Source organism: Asterias rubens, chromosome 3 (genome assembly GCF_902459465.1).
Source record: "Asterias rubens chromosome 3, eAstRub1.3, whole genome shotgun sequence".
Taxonomy (NCBI): Eukaryota; Metazoa; Echinodermata; class Asteroidea; order Forcipulatida; family Asteriidae; genus Asterias; species Asterias rubens.
In genome coordinates this window covers 16,903,258-16,921,081 of record NC_047064.1, presented here as the reverse complement: position 1 = coordinate 16,921,081, position 17,824 = coordinate 16,903,258, and the positions used below count along the sequence as shown (strand labels likewise).

Here is a 17,824-nt window from a genome sequence, read left to right as displayed (position 1 = left end):
AGGTTTTTATACAAATTTTCCCCATTTTATATTATTTCTGTATTCATTTTCCTTATTTCTTGCAGTTTTTATAATAGTTTTTCCGTTAATGTTCTGTCTTGTGCTATTGTAACTTTGGTTTATTTTTTTTGTATTGGTCGAATAAATAATAGTAATAATAATAATAATATTTAGAAATGTCACTTACCAGAGGAAAATTGGTTGACAAATGTATTGTTCTCTTACCTTTCTGTTGTTGTCTTGGAGCCTCGCGGGATCTTACCACGAATTCGGTTCTTGATTTTCTTGGAAAGTTTAGGGCTGGTCGAAACCATCTCATAACTGCTGGAGTCAATGTTCACTTTTACCTGGCTAGAAAATTGAATAGAAACAAGATTTCAGTCAACATGTTTAGTTTTGTTCCTTTACACAATGTTTCCTTACTCTGTTAGGCCTACATATTAAACTTGTTCCATGCTCATTTCTGATTTCTGCAAAATGCCAGTCCAGTGGCTTAGTGATACCATGCGGCTGCACCTCCGATATCACTCCCGTTTTAACTGTTTATTTCACCTTCTTTAATTTCTTGTTTAAAGTTGTTGTGATGTATTTTGTAACTTTTAATGTATTTTTTTATAACGAAGCCAATCGTATGTGGTTGCAAATAAAAATAATTTAAAAATGAAAAATAAAATGTGAATCATTTTACTAGTCAGAACTGCAGGCCCGATCGAGGCCATTGATTTTTATTGCTTTTTCTAGGCTTTTGCCTACATCTTATACAAACTTGCTTTTTTTCTAGGCTTTTGCCTTCATCTTTAATACAAAGATCTGTATAAAGATGTAAGCAAAAGCCTAGAAAAAGCAATTTCTATGTTTTATGAATACGGCCCATTGAGCCAGTAAACTCAGGACAGGGCAAGTCCAGTGTGATGCCAACTGCATAGTACTGTGTAATTGTAGTGTTCAAATATGCCTTTGAGTCCGATAAATGTCTAGTTGAACAAGAAATATGAGATTAAGCAAAGTCTTCCCTCTAGTGCTTGCTCAAAGCGAATGCTGGTCAGCTCGTACGCACGAAAACTCGTACACGCACCAATTCTTGCACACACCACCTCGTACGCGCGTACAATCATAGAGCAAATTGCGCTATGGTAATAATTCACTAACTTTGAGATCTTGTCGTTTTTATGGAAAGTATAGAAGTAAGAAGTTGTATCCTAGTTGTTACTTTTTATAAATTGTTAAACAATTATTAAACTTTCCGTCTGTGTGTTTTTATTTCCAAACTAAACGATTTTTTTTTTCTGCTGAAATCCAAAAAGATTATTTGTAAAGAATGTTTTGAACAAAATTAACATCATACAGGTATAAATCTGAAAGATCTTCAGGAATTCATTCCTACGAATACAATATTAAGTTGTAATTTCTTTTTTAAAGCCATTGGACACTTTCGGTAAACAGTATTGTTCAAAGGCCCACACTTCGTGTATTACAACTTATATATAAAATAACAAATCTGTGAAAATTTAGGCTCAATCGGTCATCGGAGTCGGGAGAAAATAACGGGAAAACCCACCCTTGTTCGCACGTTTCACCGTGTCATGACATGTGTTTAAAATAAATCCGGAATTCTTGCTATAGAGAATTGATAATTGTTTTAATGTTTTCTCAAAAAGTAAAGCATGTCATGGAATAATATTTCAAGAGAAGTCTTTCACCATTACCTTCTGTAAACCCTGTAAGTTATTTGTAAATCTGTACTTTTATTTTTGTTTCTGTTCCGAAAGTATATAATGGCTTTAAGTAAAGTGAAATTAATAAGCCCAAGTCCAGTCAGCAGAAATCATTAATTAGTATGGATGTTATGAATTAATTTCAAATTTATAACTCTCATCACTGTCATTCACATCCACATGTCGTTCATTTCCAAACATGAAGTTTTGTGCTCATTTAGGCCTAGATGCTTGTTTTTGAGACCTCAAAATCTATGTACATCTGAGCTGAGGTCTCGAAATCAAAGTCGTGGAAAATTACTTCTTTCTTAAAACTACATAACTTCAGAGGGAACTGTTTCTCACAATCTTTTATACTGTCAACATCTCTCCATTACTAGTTACCATGTAAGGTTTTGTGCTAATAATTATTTTGGGTAATTACCAATTTAAGATCAATCTTTTTAGCTCTTTTTAAAACGGCCCCAGATCATGAACAGGGAATGTATTTACCAGTGTCTCCGCAAACCTCACTTGATTGTATTGTCACAATTTTTTTTATGCAAACTTTCAAATCCTTAGTTCTTACCATGACTGCACAGGATCACTGTCTTTTTTCCCGTTCTCCATCCTGGTTAGAGCTGACAAGTGTTCTAACTCAGTAAATCAAAATGCCATCGTTGATCCTAAAACGAAACCAAAAGCATGACAGGAAGCATGAAAGGGTATGTATAATTAATAGTACACTACACTGTACGTACCTAGTGTTACGTGCGCCTAATTCATTACAATTTCAAAAAGGAACTAAGGCACGACAGAGACATTTGACAAGGAAAAGTGAAACCTAACCAGCGATTATATTCACGATGATAATTTATTTTATACTCAAACAACAATATTTAAAGCAATAGAACAATTAATAATGTACATGGCAGATTTAATACAATTCAAATGAAAGACCCTAAGATTATAGCTACCGGAAGTTTGATGACTGGGTTTGATGTGCTGGTTACACGGTGTCTCTTCTAAATTGACGTCTGGCACTAGATTGGTACATCTGGGGAGAGCCTCAAACCTGGCATGGGTTTAGGCCATCTAGGAAGAGCTTCAAAACCGGGCGTGGGTTTTAGGCCATCGGAGCGCAAGAACCGGGTGGTTCAAACCATCGACTTGAAGGAGAAAGAGCACAGTTTTGACTGACTGTCTCTGTGCAAGAACCGGTTGGTTCAAGCCATCAACTTGGAGGAGAAAGAGCACAGTTGTGACTGACTGTCTCGCGTATCACAACTTCTATATCAAATAACAAACCTGTGAAAATTTGGGCTTAATCGGTCATCGGAGTCGGGAGAAAATAACGGGAAAACCCACCCTTGTATCCGCGCGTTTTACCGTGTCATGACATGTGTTTAAAATAAAACCGTAATTCTCGTTAACGAGAATTGATATTGTTTTACTGTTTCCTCAAAAAGTAAAGCATTTCATGGAATAATATTTCAGGAGAAGTATTTCACCACTACCTTCTGTAAACCCTGTAAGTTATTTGTAAATCTGTGAACTTTTTTCTTCTTTTTCTGTACTGAAAGGGTCCAATCGCTTTAATGCATTTGATGAAATACACCAAGTGAGAAGACTGGATTTTGACAATTACCAATAGTGTCCACTGTCTTTAAAAAGGAAATGGCACCTTGAAAGGCCTTTTCTCTTTGTAAAGGGCAAGGAAATTGTCAATTTCTAAATGAAAAGTTTCAAAATGAGGCGATTCATGACTGGTGCCTGGACATCGCTATATAAATCTTTCAATTGATGCATCCAGGATTTTTCTTTCCCATCATTTTACTTTGAGAAATTCTTCATGTGAGTACATTCTGCATCTTGGCTGTTATTTTAAAATCTGGCAAAAAAATAGAATGCGAGGGTGACTTCCATTCAAAAGATCATTACATTTCCTGCTTTGACTTGAGAGGAGAAGCTGTGATGGGTGGGGTCAACCAAGAACTCACCAAGAAGCAGACGGGGAGACCTACTCCTATAGAACTACATGTACATGTATGAGGTTTGTTCCACCATGGAGGAAGAAATCCGCTATCGTTTCTGTAACGGGAGACGATAGCGGAACGAATCTCATAGTTCTAGGAGTAGGGGAGACCAGTACATATGCACTACAATACATGTACAAGTTAGTTTTACTACCCTTCCCTATGTAGTTGGCACTATATTATATGTCATGGGGTAGACCCAGTAATTTGGATGCTGTACTCCTAGAGAAATTTGTCATTATCGGTTGTTCGATTTGTCATTATTGGTAGTACCCCCGATAATTACAAATTTTGCAAAAGGAGTAGGCCAATACAGCGCCCAAGTAGTTTGATGGGGGGAAAGATTCCGTATGGCGAACCACTTATTCACTTGATATGAAATATACATGTTGTATCTAATTTACCTCAATGAGATATCCCTTTTTGTAAAAATGAGAGGAAAAGTGGTGGCGCCATACGGAAAGTTATCCATTTGTTTGTTTGTTTGTTTGTTTGTTTGTTTGTTTGAATGATCTTCCCATCAAGGGAGCTCGGCAAACTCCAACAAAGGGATATATAAACACCAAGCTGGCAACAGCCAATCTCTCTCATACAAACATGGTTTAACGTCTATGATTATGAATTAAATCAAGAAAATCTGTGATTCAGTAACTAGCTAGATGACAATATTATTGTGAAATCAGCAGTTAGCTGGGGGATTCGAACTTTCACAAAATGACATTGTGACCGCGACTCCGTTTTTGCAGGGAAAAAAAAAATAGTATTTATGGGCTGCGGGATATTCTGCCATTGAACCCCAGTCTCTCCTCAAGAAGACCCAGTTACTTTAACTACCTTGGAGCTCATGGGGCTGTACTCTTTTTTTTCTTTTCGAAATTAATTTGTCTTTAACATCGGTCGTACCTAATTGACATAAAATTATTTCGAGAGAAAAAGGTGAACAGGCTAGTGTAGTAACTAAGTAAGCTACATAATAGCACCCGGGTCTCTCCAAGCATCAACAGAGTCAGAAATCCAACTCGATAGGTTGTTGTAGTATTGTAAATTGAGATTAATTAATATTATAATAAGAAAACCTATCCCTGGCTGGTACTTTGGCCATGGTGGTGAACGTCGTGTTGTGCAACTGAGGAGTCACAATAAGTTTCTTACCGTCTGACCGTATCGCTCTGCTACGATGCCCTCAACAATCCAAAGTTTCGGTTAGGGTGTTGGGTGCTCTCTGCTGAAGCGACAAACCAAACCACACGCTTGCTTACTATACTAGGTTGTAATCAGTTTTTGGAGAATCGAGATTATACGACCAATTCCATGGATCAGTTTGAGTCCACTACTACACTAGATAGTAAAACAAAACTATCCAAATCATTCACCGCAACCAACGGGGGTGAACAGTCTCAAGTTCAGCCACGACGAGCGAGCCAGCTAGCTCTAGCGCCAAACTCAATCAAACCATAAAAACTTCCTCCTCGGTGCTCAAAATAATACAATGTATTATAACAACAAACTTTCCCGGATATCCGGCCAATCATCCACGAGCAGCCGGCCGGATGTGTGTATACAAATTATAGAGGGCGCACTTTGTTGTGACCGGGTCCAATGTGTGCTGTGTTCGTGTGTGTGTTGATCCGGTAGTGGCCTCGCCGATAACCTAGATGATTCAGCTCATCAGCTAGCTACATGTGATCATATCACTTTTACTAGTGACAAATGTTGCTGTCCTGGATGTGTTACCGAGTACATTGTGTTAAAAGGTCTGTAGTGTATAAAATAGTTATAATATTGGAACCATTCCATTATGTTTACACGTACGTAAACATTTAAAGTAAAACTAAACCATGATGTACCCATGATTTTAATTTGTATTGATTGAGTACTAAATCAATCTAGACCCAGTGACTGGGGCGCTAGATTTCTTTTTTCCAAATGTTGACATTATCGGTCATCTAGATGACCGATACTATGTCAAAATTTGGATAGGTCATGATCGGTCATCTAGAATCTAGATGACCGATGTCAACATTTCGAAAAAAGGAATCTAGCGCCCCAGTCACTGGGTCTAAAATCAATCAATGTTCTTGAAGGCCTGGATCATGAAGGATGCTAGCCCACCTTGTTGAGCTGTCACAGTCGCAATGTAATGGATGCCTGATGTATGCCTAGTATCCGGGCCTATGTTGACTATTTCTTGAAGATGTTTAATTTTTGAGAAAGTTTACCACACCAGCAGCATGCATGGGAAAACTTATTGTGGCTCCCAAGAGTTTAGTCTGAATTTGCAGTTAGGCAGCTGCCAAAGAGGAAAAGTTTCCGTATGGCGCCACCACTTTTTCATTCGATATTAAATAATATAGTATCTAATTAACCTCAATGAGATATCCCTTTTTGTAAAAATGAGTGAACAGGTGGTGGCGCCATACGGAAAGTTATCCGCCAAAGATGTCATTTTCCTGTCCTGTGTTGGTTAGTTTTTATTTTGAAGTGCTGTTGCTTTTAATAAACACAAAAATGATAGTATACTGTGTTTCTAATTGTACATAAATTCTTTTACAAGGATCATTGTAGCCCTGGCATGCCTCGTTGAGTTTTGTCTCCATTTCATATCCAAACTATTTGTGTGGTCGAACATAGCACCTTTCCTCAACCCCCCCCCCCCCCCTGCCCCCTTCACTGTTCAACCCAGGTTGTGTTTTGCTGTGTGCTTTCCGACTCTCTCTCTCTCTCTCTCTACTCATGTATTTACACTTGACTGCTTATGTTACACCTAGTTTACAAAATACAAGTATGTGTTCATGTGAGTTGTGTTGTCAATAGGGACCTTTAGATTTGGGTGAACGTGGACGTGAACGTTTCTTCCAACCCTTTCACGTTTCCCTGTATTGCTATACATACAATGCATTACACCCCACTTTTGTGGTCCAGTAATCCATTCTTTCATGCGACCATCCTTTGTCCTCATACTCCTATTGGGGTTCGTAGCATTGTGCCTGCCCCTACTACAACCACGATCTTTGGTTCATAGCCAGCTGGGCCAAATTTCATAGAGCTGCTCAGCACAAAACTTTTACTTGGCAAAACAAGTCTTCCTTGATAAAAGAGGATTAGCCCTACCAACAAAATTTCCCCGTGGTTTTTAGTATAGGCAAGCAACAGCTGACTACGTAGCAAGCAATATGCAATCTGTGACTGGTAAGCCTGTTTTTATCAAGGCAGAAATGTAATGATAAGCACATTTTTGTGCCTAGAAGCTCTATGAAATTGGGCCCAGTGGTTTTTCAAATAGAAATTTGTTTGGCTATAATGTTCCCGTTTTTATGGATCCTTCCCTTAATCCATTTCCCCCTTTGTCTATAAAAGGAAATGTATTTTTTCGTACTTGTTTATGCCTCTGAAGGTCCAGTTTAGATCGAAAGCTACATGTAAATATAAGGCCATCTACCCACTCATTGTTGTACAAAGCTTTTATATATAATTCTACACGCCATTTTATTTTTTATTTTTTTTTACAAACAATGATGATTTCTTTCATATGTAAATTGTTAGTTTTGCTCATGCAGTTATTTTGATATACATATTGGACAACTTTCATTATATAGGGTAATGAAAGCGTTCTTTTAATTATACACATATAATTGTGTGTTGTACAATTTAAATAGTGGATGAAGTTATTTTTGGCGCCTCATACGACACAACGTGCAGACAACATGCAGCTTTAGATTTTGCATCCAAGACGTCGACTGACATGTGACTACATCTTGCTGAGGCTTTGCGCATGCGTCAAGTCGTCACCAATGTTGTCTGCACGAGCTGAGGACCCCAAAACTATGGTTTTGACGTACGTTCAGAAAAACCAAAGCCGTGCTCGACGTGAACGTAGCCTTTAGAAAGGCGCATGCGGCACCAATTATGTCACTCATGCCACTCAAGAAAAGAGACCAGCGAAAGTACCGACGCAGCGAAGCGCCTTAAATAAAGGCTAACTAGGTATACAACGTGAACGATGTCCGCGTTCACCCAAATCTAAAGGTCCCTATTTAGCCTTCCAGAGAGACCCTGCTACATGTAGGGTCAAAATGTCAGGTCATTAACTATATAGTTTTGTGCATATACTGCAGATCCTTTCTTGAACCATTCTTGTATAATACAATCACAGGGAAGTCTCCATGCGCTTTGAGATGAAAACAAAAAAGAAGTAAAAATTAATAGAGGTGTGAAGTAAAGGGCCAAACTCCTTCAGTATTCTCATTGCCGAAGTGTATGACAAAGAATGATTTGGGTTTATAGTGATCTGCAGCACAGGAGGATTTAGAAGGCTTTAGGACACTATGAGTTTTTATTAGCAAAATTTAGTTGATACGGCAGGCTATAGCAAAAATATAGTGTGTTTTTAACTTTGTCTTAAATAAATTCGTGCTGTTTGAGCTTGTTTTATGTTGTCCAGAAAACTATTCCGTAATTCTTCTGCTGCTGCAGCAAAACCTCTGGGCCCATAACATTTAGTGGAAGTCGAGGGACAAACCATGGGGCTATAGCTCCATGGACAAACTAAGAGAGACTCGGATTTAGAGCGGATGATATTTTTGGATGAGCTTTTGGAGATAAGTTGGGCCCAAAACCTTGCAACATTTCAAGATAAGAATAGTGGTTGATAGGCAGTTTGCAACAGCTAAAGTTTTTTTTTTTCATTCCAGATTCATCAAACCCTCAGTTTCTGCTAAAGTGAGTGACAGACATAGTGTTGGTATGGCCTCAGTCAATGAAAATGAAACAGTCATGGATAGACAAGCGTTGTCACGTAATCGACCTGTTGTCGTGATATATACCGCATACAATGATACTGTAATACAGCAATTGAAGGAACGACACTCGGACATCCCTTATGTCTTGGTGGACGTCCAGCCACCAGGTAGCTATAGACAAAGTTTTGCCAATGTTACTGTATAAATATTCACTATTCAGGGCTCAATTTTACACTGGACTACAGGTGCTTATGGTCACTATTCTCTGCTTAGGCGTACTGTTGGCAACTATAAGTGACTCGGACTTTATACGGTAGAGGAGTCATTTTGGCGGCCCTTTTTTTCAATATGGCCACCAAAATGGCTGCCAAAAGCCATTTTTGTCACTATGTTATTATGCAAAATCTTCTTAAATGTGAGCTTCTATGCGGCTACAAAATTGTTTAACTGGTCTGCAAAGGTGTTGGCAACTATTAATAGGTGACGACGTACCTTCTTTAGATAGAGGGGTAAATTTGGCAACCATTTTTCAAAATGGCCGCCAAAAGCCACTTATGTCTCTATAGTATTGTGCAAAATCTTTTTAAATGTGAGCTTCTACGAGGCTACAACACTGGTCTGCAAAGGTGTTGGCAACTATTAATAAGTGACTGCGCACTTTGTACGGATAGAGGAGTCATTTTGGCGACCAATTTTCAAAGTGGCCGCCAATATGGCCGCCAAAAGCCAATGTTGTCTCTATATCTAGATTCTATGCTTGCGGTACCATACAACTGGGCCCATGGTGTGAGTCTGGAGTATTTATTGCAACTTTAATAAGAGTCTTCCAAAAAACAATTCTCACTGACTGTTTTTCAGGATGGACAAATGTTTTAATACATCAAATTGGTTTTTACTTTGTGCTCGTCTTAAATCCCCTCTTTTTTTATTCATAGGAGAGATAATTAAAGCAGAGGTGCTTGCGATTCTTCAAGAAGCAGAGATAATATTGAGTGATACGAACCTTATCCCACCAATTTATACCAAATTGAAAAAGACAAAGTGGATTCAGTCCACATGGGCAGGTATGTTTGTGCCAACTTCCAGACAAGGACCCAATTTCAATGACACTGAGCACCTTTGATAATTGTCAAAGACCAGTCTTCTCTCTTGGTGTATCTCAACATATAAATGCAAAAAGTAACAAACTTGTGAAAGTTTGAACTCAATTGCTTGGCAAACTTGCTAGAATGGAAGAAAAAATACCCTTGAGTTGTGTGTGCTTTCAGATACTCGATTTTGAGACCTCAAAATCTATCTCGAAATCAAATTCGAAGAATTTGTGGAAAATCACTTTATTATCTATAACTACGTCAATACTTCAGAGGGAGCCGTTTCTCACAATGGTTTACAGCTCTCCATTCAACAAGTATGTTTTTATGCTTACAATTATTTTGAGTAATTACCAATAGTGTCCAGTGCCTTTAAACAGAAATTACTGCTTAAAGAAACCTTACTGAGCAATTTTTAGCAGGATACCGGTCACAAATTGTACACGTGACATGCTATTTTAGCTAGTAACCTTATTCTGGTTCGCATATTTTTGTCTTGCTTAGCTTGTTTCTGTGCTTAAAGGAACACGTTGCCTTGGATTGGCAAGTTAGTCTATAAAAAGCGTCTGCAACCGTTTTTTATAAAATGCATATGATTGGAAAGATGTTTTAAAAGTAGAATACAATCATCCACACAAGTTTTCCTCAAAATTACGTGGTTTTCCTTTTACTGGGCGAACTAACACGGTCGGCCATTTATGGGAGTCAAATTTTTGACTCCCATAAATGTCGATGAGGTAAAAGGAAAACCGTGCAATTTCAAGGCACGTTTGTGTGGATCATTGTATTCTACTTTTACAACATCTTTCTACCCACATGCATTTTATAACAAACGGTTGCAAATCCTTTTTAAAGACCAACTCGACCGATCCAAGGCAACGTGTTCCTTTGAGCAGCTCTTTGAAATTGTATTGTAATGCGCACGTATCCACCCTGCTGGGTGTTTAAGGCGCAGTAAACCAAAAAAAAACAAAAAAAAAACAAACAAACAAACAGAGACACCTAAATTAGTTCTTGAAAACCTGGTATATTAAACATGTTAAAGAAGTAAATGTTAATTCTGTGGTACAAAGAAAGCATCTACAATTAAGTGTTATGAGTTCCTGATGCATGGCGAAGCTGAAGAAAAAGACTTGTTACCCCAGGAGTGTCAAGACTTGAGTTTGTAATTAGCCCAAGCTTTTTGAAATGGGTCGTTTTTAATCATTTTGTTCTCTTACTGTACAGGTATTGATGAGTTCTACCATCACCTTGATTTCAATGAACTGCCAACCTTCACATTTACACGTTTTGGTCAAGGGATAAGGGCGGCCATGGCAGAGTACACCATAGGCCACATAATCGCTCATGAGAGATCTTTCTTTGACTTGAAAAGCAATCAAGAACAGAAAATATGGTAAGATGTATTAATGGAAATCCATTCTGGCTTTTAAGCACGAAAAGAAGCTATTGCCAAACACGCAATAAAGTTAAATAGGCGCTGATAGGATTGAAGGTTTGTCTCGCTGACTGACATATTTGGTTTACTAAGCAGGAAGTCGCCACTAATTTTGAAGTAACCGAGAAGTTGATCCTTGATAGTTTTGTTGTTGTCCATGTTTCTGCTCCATAAGTTATTGTTGGTAGATGGTAGCACACACTGTCTTATCACCAAGTATTCCTTTGTATCGGCCAAACGAGCTCCATCCTGCCTTAATCCTAGTTGAAGAGCCTATTAGGTGCTCATAAGTTTTGCACTTGTTTCATTTTAGGAAGCGAATCCCGTACCGCAGTTTGGACCAGATCACAATTGGTATACTAGGCGCTGGAGACATAGGAGAGGAAAGTAAGTTATTGATATTGGCCCAAGGAAAAACTATGGTTTGTTCTAATAATAGCAACTATTTAAATAATAATAATACAAATCATTTAGAAGGTGCTATACAAAGAACAGAGCGCCTAACATTAACAAAGGGAGGGCAACACAAGAACAAAAAACAAAAACAAGACCAACGACAGGCATATAGAGAAAGAACAAAAGAAGAGCAAATTAGGATGGTTCTGGAAATAAAAATGTCTTGAGGAGGCGTTTAAACACAGCCAACGACGCAGCCCCTCTCAGACTCGCTGGCAGCGCGTTCCACAAGCGCGGTGCAGCAACCCCAAAGGCTCTGTCCCCGGCTTTCCTTTTGGATCTAGGAATGGAGAGCCAGGCCAAGTCTGATGAGGAGCGGAGTCGATGGCTGTGTGCATTAGAAATACCATATTGTAAGTGAATCAAATTAACAAGATACGAGGGAGCCTGAGCATGAAGAATTATGTAAATCAGAGTGAAGGTTTTGAAACAGATTCTTTGCTTAACAGGTAACCAATGTAGATCTGTCAGCAGGCTATCAGAAGGCTGCAATACTTTCACGACAATTACCACTTGCCAATGCTGTATATTTGTCATTCTATGTGATACTCTTCCAGTGGGAAATTTGTCACAATCAAAATTTGTCACGCCAAAATTTGCTTCGCATCTGCAGAAAGTATGAGCCAGGCTTTAGTCAATACAGCCATAAATTATTGAAATTTGTTAATGCTATTTGAAAACAAGTGTGATGTTTGTCTGTTTTTAGTTGCAAGAGTATGTAAAGCTTTCAACATGACGACGTGGGGATTAGTCAGGCGTGACCTGCCCAAAGAAGAACGAAGTGAGCATGTGGATGTTTATAAGTAAGTACACCCAGTCTTTTGCACATGCCATTGTGGGGACTTGCTATTGTTGTTCTATTCCCTTTTCTGAGGGGACTCTGTTTATCAAAGAAAAACACTGTGGGGACCTTTGTTCCATTGTGTTAAAGCCCAAACTACTCAGTGTACACATGCTACTACACTGATTGGAACATGCCAAAATATTGAATATTTGTAAGGGATTTGTTGTAGCGGCATTGTGGGACGATAGAAGGGGGCTCCAACACGACTCCTACAGGCTGATCAGTAAATCTGCTCACCAGAGAGGGCGCCCTCAGGCTCTGGCTTAGATCTCGGCTTTGTGTAATTTCATGACTTGTTGAGTATAAATAAAGCTACATCCTTGTGTTATTTAAAGCTGTGTACAACCATAAAGAATAAAAGAGTGGCGACAGAGTCTCAAAACTGCCGTTAAAAACGAGCAGGGTGGTGGCCTTTATCGCACAGCCACGACCCTGCAGTATTTAAACGAGGTCCTCCATTACTTAGACACTATTTTTTATTCCAATTCATCAACACCCTTTGTTGTTAAAAGGAGGCGTGTTCTCAAGAATGAACAAATCTACAATGTAATGTAAACACTTTAATCTCAAATGGGTTACCGCAAACTGAATTACTTTTATACTTGGCTCCTGGTGTTTTTTTAACTGCAGAGTGTTGGTTCGAGTCCCTGGTGGGACAATGGCATCCTGAAACAAGACACTCTACCATTATTGCCACATCCTTTTGATAGGACATAAAGCCATAAAGGTCCTGTGTGTTGTGTACTGCTCGTAAAATAACCAGTGCTGCAAAGCACCTCGTAAAAGACATTACATGTATATGGTGCTTCAAAGGAATATGTCTCATACTTTCAACCATACATGTTGCTCCACAGTCCACATACCTTGAAGGAGTCAAAGGCACTGGACACTATTGGTAATTACTCAAAATAATTTTTAACATAAAAACCTACTTGTTAACAAGCAATGGGGAGCTGTTGTTAACTAGTATAAAACATTGTGAAAAACGGCTCCCTCTGAAGTAGCATAGTTTTGGAGAAAGAAGTTATTTTCCACTAAAACATTTTGATTTGATTTCGAGACCACTGAATTAGATTTTGAGGTCCCGCAAAAACAAGCATTTGAAAGCTCACAACTTTGTATGAAAATTATTATTATCTCACAACTTTGATGACCGATTGAGTTCAAATTTTCACAGGTTTGTTACTTTGTGCATATATGTGGAGATACAATGTACACCAAGTGAGAAGACTGGTCTTTAACAATTACCAAAGGTGTCCAGTGTCATTAAGTAATGAGCGCTTTGATATGCCCCTAGGGATGTGATATTGCACTGTGTATAGGCATGATAATCTCCATACTTAAATGTGATTTCCATTTTAGCCCTCAGAAAAATCAGGAAAATTCTGATTTAAAAGTGTATTCACGCCTCTACCATGTGTACAGGTACATGTAGGTCACTCCATGTACTCAATAAAATGTGTTTACTTTATTCCGAGGGCCAAATGTCATGCGTGTACAATGTATATAAGAACCTGAAGTAACGTAGTTTTCGAGAAGGAAGTCATTTTCCACTAAAATATTTTAATTTTTCAAGAACTCAGAATTACATGTATATCTTGAGGTCCTGAAATCAAGCATCTGAATGAAAGCACACAACTTTGTGTGACAAGGTTGTTTTTCTTCCATTATTGTTTTGTAACTTCAACGACCAAATTTGTACCGGTTTGTTATTGTGTGCATATGTTGAGATACACCAAGTGAGAAGACTGGTCTTTGACAATACCAAAGGTTTCCAGTGTCTTACACCAAGTGAGAAGACTGGTCTTTGACAATATTACCAAAGGTTTCCAGTATCTTACACCAAGTGAGAAGACTGGTCTTTGACAATATTACCAAAGGTTTCCAGTAGCTTAAACCAAGTGAGAAGACTGGTCTTTGACAATATTACCATAGGTTTCCAGCGTCTTTTATAATGCCTCAAAACCCATGTTATGATGTGCCTCATCCAGGAGTATTTTTTTATTCTTATATATTTGGTACTCACAGAAAGATGGATGGATTATGTGATCTACTGGCTGAGTGTGACTACATATGCAGCGTGTTACCCCAAACGCCACAAACTGATGACATTCTCTCCAACGACGTCTTGTCCAACTGCACCAAGAAACCAATGATCATTAACATTGGAAGGGGGAATATCATCAGTGAAGACGCCATACTGAAAGCCCTAGAGAAAGGCTGGATCTCACATGCAGTCCTGGATGTGTTCAGAGAGGAGCCACTCCCCAAGGAAAGTCCCCTGTGGTCATCTTCCAAGGTATCTATCACCATCATCATATTAGTCGCTTGTCACACAACCCACTGATGGGAGGGTGAAACACCAAAATGAAGCTCATTTTATGCTTTTCAGCCATGTATAAAACCCAGTAAGTTAATTTTCCCCCTTGTGACACATTTTCACAGAGCCCATCATATATGCTGTGTTCATCCAGTGTAGATGTTACCCTCCTCATGAAGACTCTGTTCATTTCTGTTTCTTGCAGTTCTGGTCCATGTTGTTTCTGCATAATAACCTGATGCCATCTCTCCATCTTCTTCTCTGTCTACCTCTTTTTCCTTTTCCCTGTCCTTGGTTGCCAATCCATCATTCTTGTTGTCCATCTGTTGTCATTTGTTTGGCTAGTGTCCAGCCCACTTCATTTTTTACCTTGTTTTATTGTCCTTATGACGTCTCTTACCATGCTAACGGTTGACAGCCCAATATAAGCAGATGCACTCTGCTTCACTTCACAAATTCGTTAAGCCTAGCCTTCACATTGAAGTGGCCATCTGGGCCTAATTTCATAAAGCCTGTAATCAAAAAAACTTGCTAAGCATAGATTAGGTTTGCTTAGCGGAAAGAGGTTACCAGCCAAAATTACATTAAGTTTACAATGTTGTGACTGGTGCCCAACTAAATGTTTTGCTTAGCAATCACATTTGTCAAGCAGAATTTTCTGCTAAATGGCATTTATGAAATTGAGCACTGAGCTTGTGATGTTGTGAAAATACTATCAAGTTGGCTTTTTAATAATTAAAGCCATTGGACTCTTTCGGTAAACAGTATTGTCCAAATGCCCACACTCCGTGTATCACAAATTATCTATAAAATAAACCTGTGAAAATTTAGGCTCAACCGGTCATTGGAGTCAGGAGAAAATAACGGGAAAACCCACCCTTGTTTCGCACGTTTCGCCGTGTCATGACATGTGGTTATAATAAATCCGTAATTCTCGTTAGCGAGAAATGATAACTGTTTTAATGTTTTCTCAAAACATGCAAAAAGTAAAGCATTTTATGGAATATTATTTCAAGAGAAGTCTTTCACCATCACCTTCTGTAAACCCTGTAAGTTATTTGTAAATCTGTGAACTTTATTTTTTTTTTCTGTCCCTAAAGTGTATAATGGCTTTAATCAAATAAATAAACTATTGTATATTGTTTAATTTTTTTTATCAGGTGACCATTTCACCACATTCAGCCGGCCACACCTTCTCCAGTAAGGCAAGTAAAAACAAAAGGGATTATTGGGAAGTAGATTCCAGTCGCATTTCATCCATATGGGTATTTTCAGGCATGGTACTAAGTCATTAGACCCAAACCGGTTTAAATTTGCAAGGTGGTGTTATAAATCTCTTCCCCGTGCGTTCAGACAGCACTGAGTTAAACCCAACACCGATTATCGTCGATTTTAAGAGGTCAAAGCAGACGCGACTCCATTACTCTATCATCCGTTTTATTCACAGATGCTTGTCGTGTCCATTGGTCACTGTGTGTTTACCGTAACGATCACGGAGGTCAATGGGTCATCTTTTGTGGAATTAAACCGGATGTGGTCTTCTTTTGTAATTCTGTACACACACATTGTTTCAAAACAAAAGATAGACTTGAGGTGGTCTAAAGATACCCCCCCCCACAGTGTTTACCGCAACGTTTTAAAGGCACTGTACACGTTTGATAATATATTCACTTGGTGTATCTCATCATAAGCATAAAATAACAAGCCTGTGAAAGTTTGAGCTCAGTTGGTTATTGAAGTTGCGAGAAAATGCTGAAAGAAAAACACCCTTGTTGGTAGAATTTGCGTGCTCTCAGAAATGAATAAAATACTTCTAGCTAGAAGTCTTTTAATATTTTAGTGAGAAATTACCTCTGTCTCAAAAACTACGTTACTTCAGAGGGAGTTGTTTCCCACCATGTTTTATACTATCAACAGCTCTCCAATGCCAGTTACCAAGTCAGTTTTTAAGTTGATATTTGTTTTGAGTAATTACTAAACGTGTACTTTCCCTTTAATTGATGTTATTGTTTTAACAGTGAGTTGCTTCATGATCGTTTTAATTCTTGTACTCGCATCCTGTTTCTTTCGTTTAGCTCATTACTTTACTTGAAGAGAACTATGACCGTTACATCAATGGGAAACCTCTTAAGTTCATCGTAGACTGGAAGCAAGGTTATTGACAGAGGAAAGGTCTGGAGAATTTCTTGTCTATTTTGATACCCTTTTCGGGGTTCAAGGCCAAGTCACACTGCAGTGATAACGAACGTGATAACGATAACGACGCAAAGAGAACGCATTTCTGTTGGTTGAATTGCTCCAGGCAGAAGTCGCTCATTACTCATTCAACCAATCGAGGGTGTGCATATTTATCGTTCTTGTTTACGTTCTCGTTATTGGGCCTGTGTGACTGGGTCTTAATGGTCCTTTTTTTATTGGCCCTGAAGGATGAAGGATATTTTGAGAAGAACAAAGAAGTCAGAAAAAAAGGCCAAATAAATTACACGCCTGATGCCAAAATGTTTTGGGCTAAAAGAATTCAAATGTGTTTACCCGGTACAAGTTAATTTACTTCCATTTGTATTCCAACAAACTATTCAAAGATTATTGAAGAGTGTAAGACTAAATATATTAAAGAAGAAAACAGATTAAACACAAATTAGTACATGGGCTTACATGTACGACTTTAGAAGGTAAATATAAGATATTATACATCTTACTATAACAATCTTACTTTTTTTCCCATTCATAAATGCCCTTTTGTTAAAAAAATACAATTACAGACACTTTGACAGTTGAAAATTTGAGGTTTGAACTATTTTTATCAAAAACTTTTTGAAGAGTCTGTTGTGCGTGGGTTGTGTGTATGCGCATGCTTTAAAATAGATTACGTGCGCGCGCTTAGAAGTAGATTACGTGCTGTTACTAATAGCTATGAATTGCGTTCCGCAGGATAATCTTGCGTGCCTGACATGCTGAAGCCAGCCGGTTATAAACACTTGTCATTATCAACCGCTTAAACACCCCCCTGTGGCGCGCTCTCCACCAATAGGAGTTTTTAACTGTGTCATATTTTTAATCATTTGTGTAAAACGACTTATTAAAAGACCCTTTGTTTTCATAAATGTTTGTGCGATATAATCATAGTATAATTATTTTTGTAATGAATAAAATATGATATTTGGACGTTAATTTTGTGAAGTGTGTGAAAGAGTTCTTTCATAAAG

The 17,824-nt window shown here is 38.3% G+C and overlaps 2 protein-coding genes across 2 annotated transcripts in view; one reads left to right on the top strand and one right to left on the bottom strand.

Annotated features, from left to right (window-relative positions):
• The window catches only part of LOC117288510 (transient receptor potential cation channel subfamily M member 2-like), a 38,999-nt gene extending 33,855 nt beyond the window's left edge, over positions 1-5,144 (bottom strand). Inside the window, exons 1-3 of the mRNA XM_033769398.1 lie at positions 4,883-5,144; positions 2,284-2,380; positions 226-351 (exon numbers count right to left, since the gene is read on the bottom strand). Of these exons, the coding sequence (XP_033625289.1) occupies positions 226-351; positions 2,284-2,324 (167 nt within the window). The 5' untranslated portion in view covers positions 2,325-2,380; positions 4,883-5,144. The remainder of the gene's footprint in view (positions 1-225; positions 352-2,283; positions 2,381-4,882) is intronic.
• Positions 5,145-5,343: 199 nt separating this feature from the next.
• Positions 5,344-17,789, top strand: LOC117288241 (glyoxylate/hydroxypyruvate reductase A-like). Its single transcript, XM_033769019.1, has 9 exons — positions 5,344-5,484; positions 8,422-8,636; positions 9,405-9,533; positions 10,788-10,956; positions 11,312-11,385; positions 12,161-12,257; positions 14,327-14,597; positions 15,779-15,823; positions 16,694-17,789. The coding sequence occupies exons 1-9, from the start codon at positions 5,441-5,443 to the stop codon at positions 16,778-16,780; spliced, it is 1,131 nt and encodes a 376-aa protein (XP_033624910.1). The 5' UTR covers positions 5,344-5,440; the 3' UTR covers positions 16,781-17,789.
• Positions 17,790-17,824: the final 35 nt, after the last annotated feature.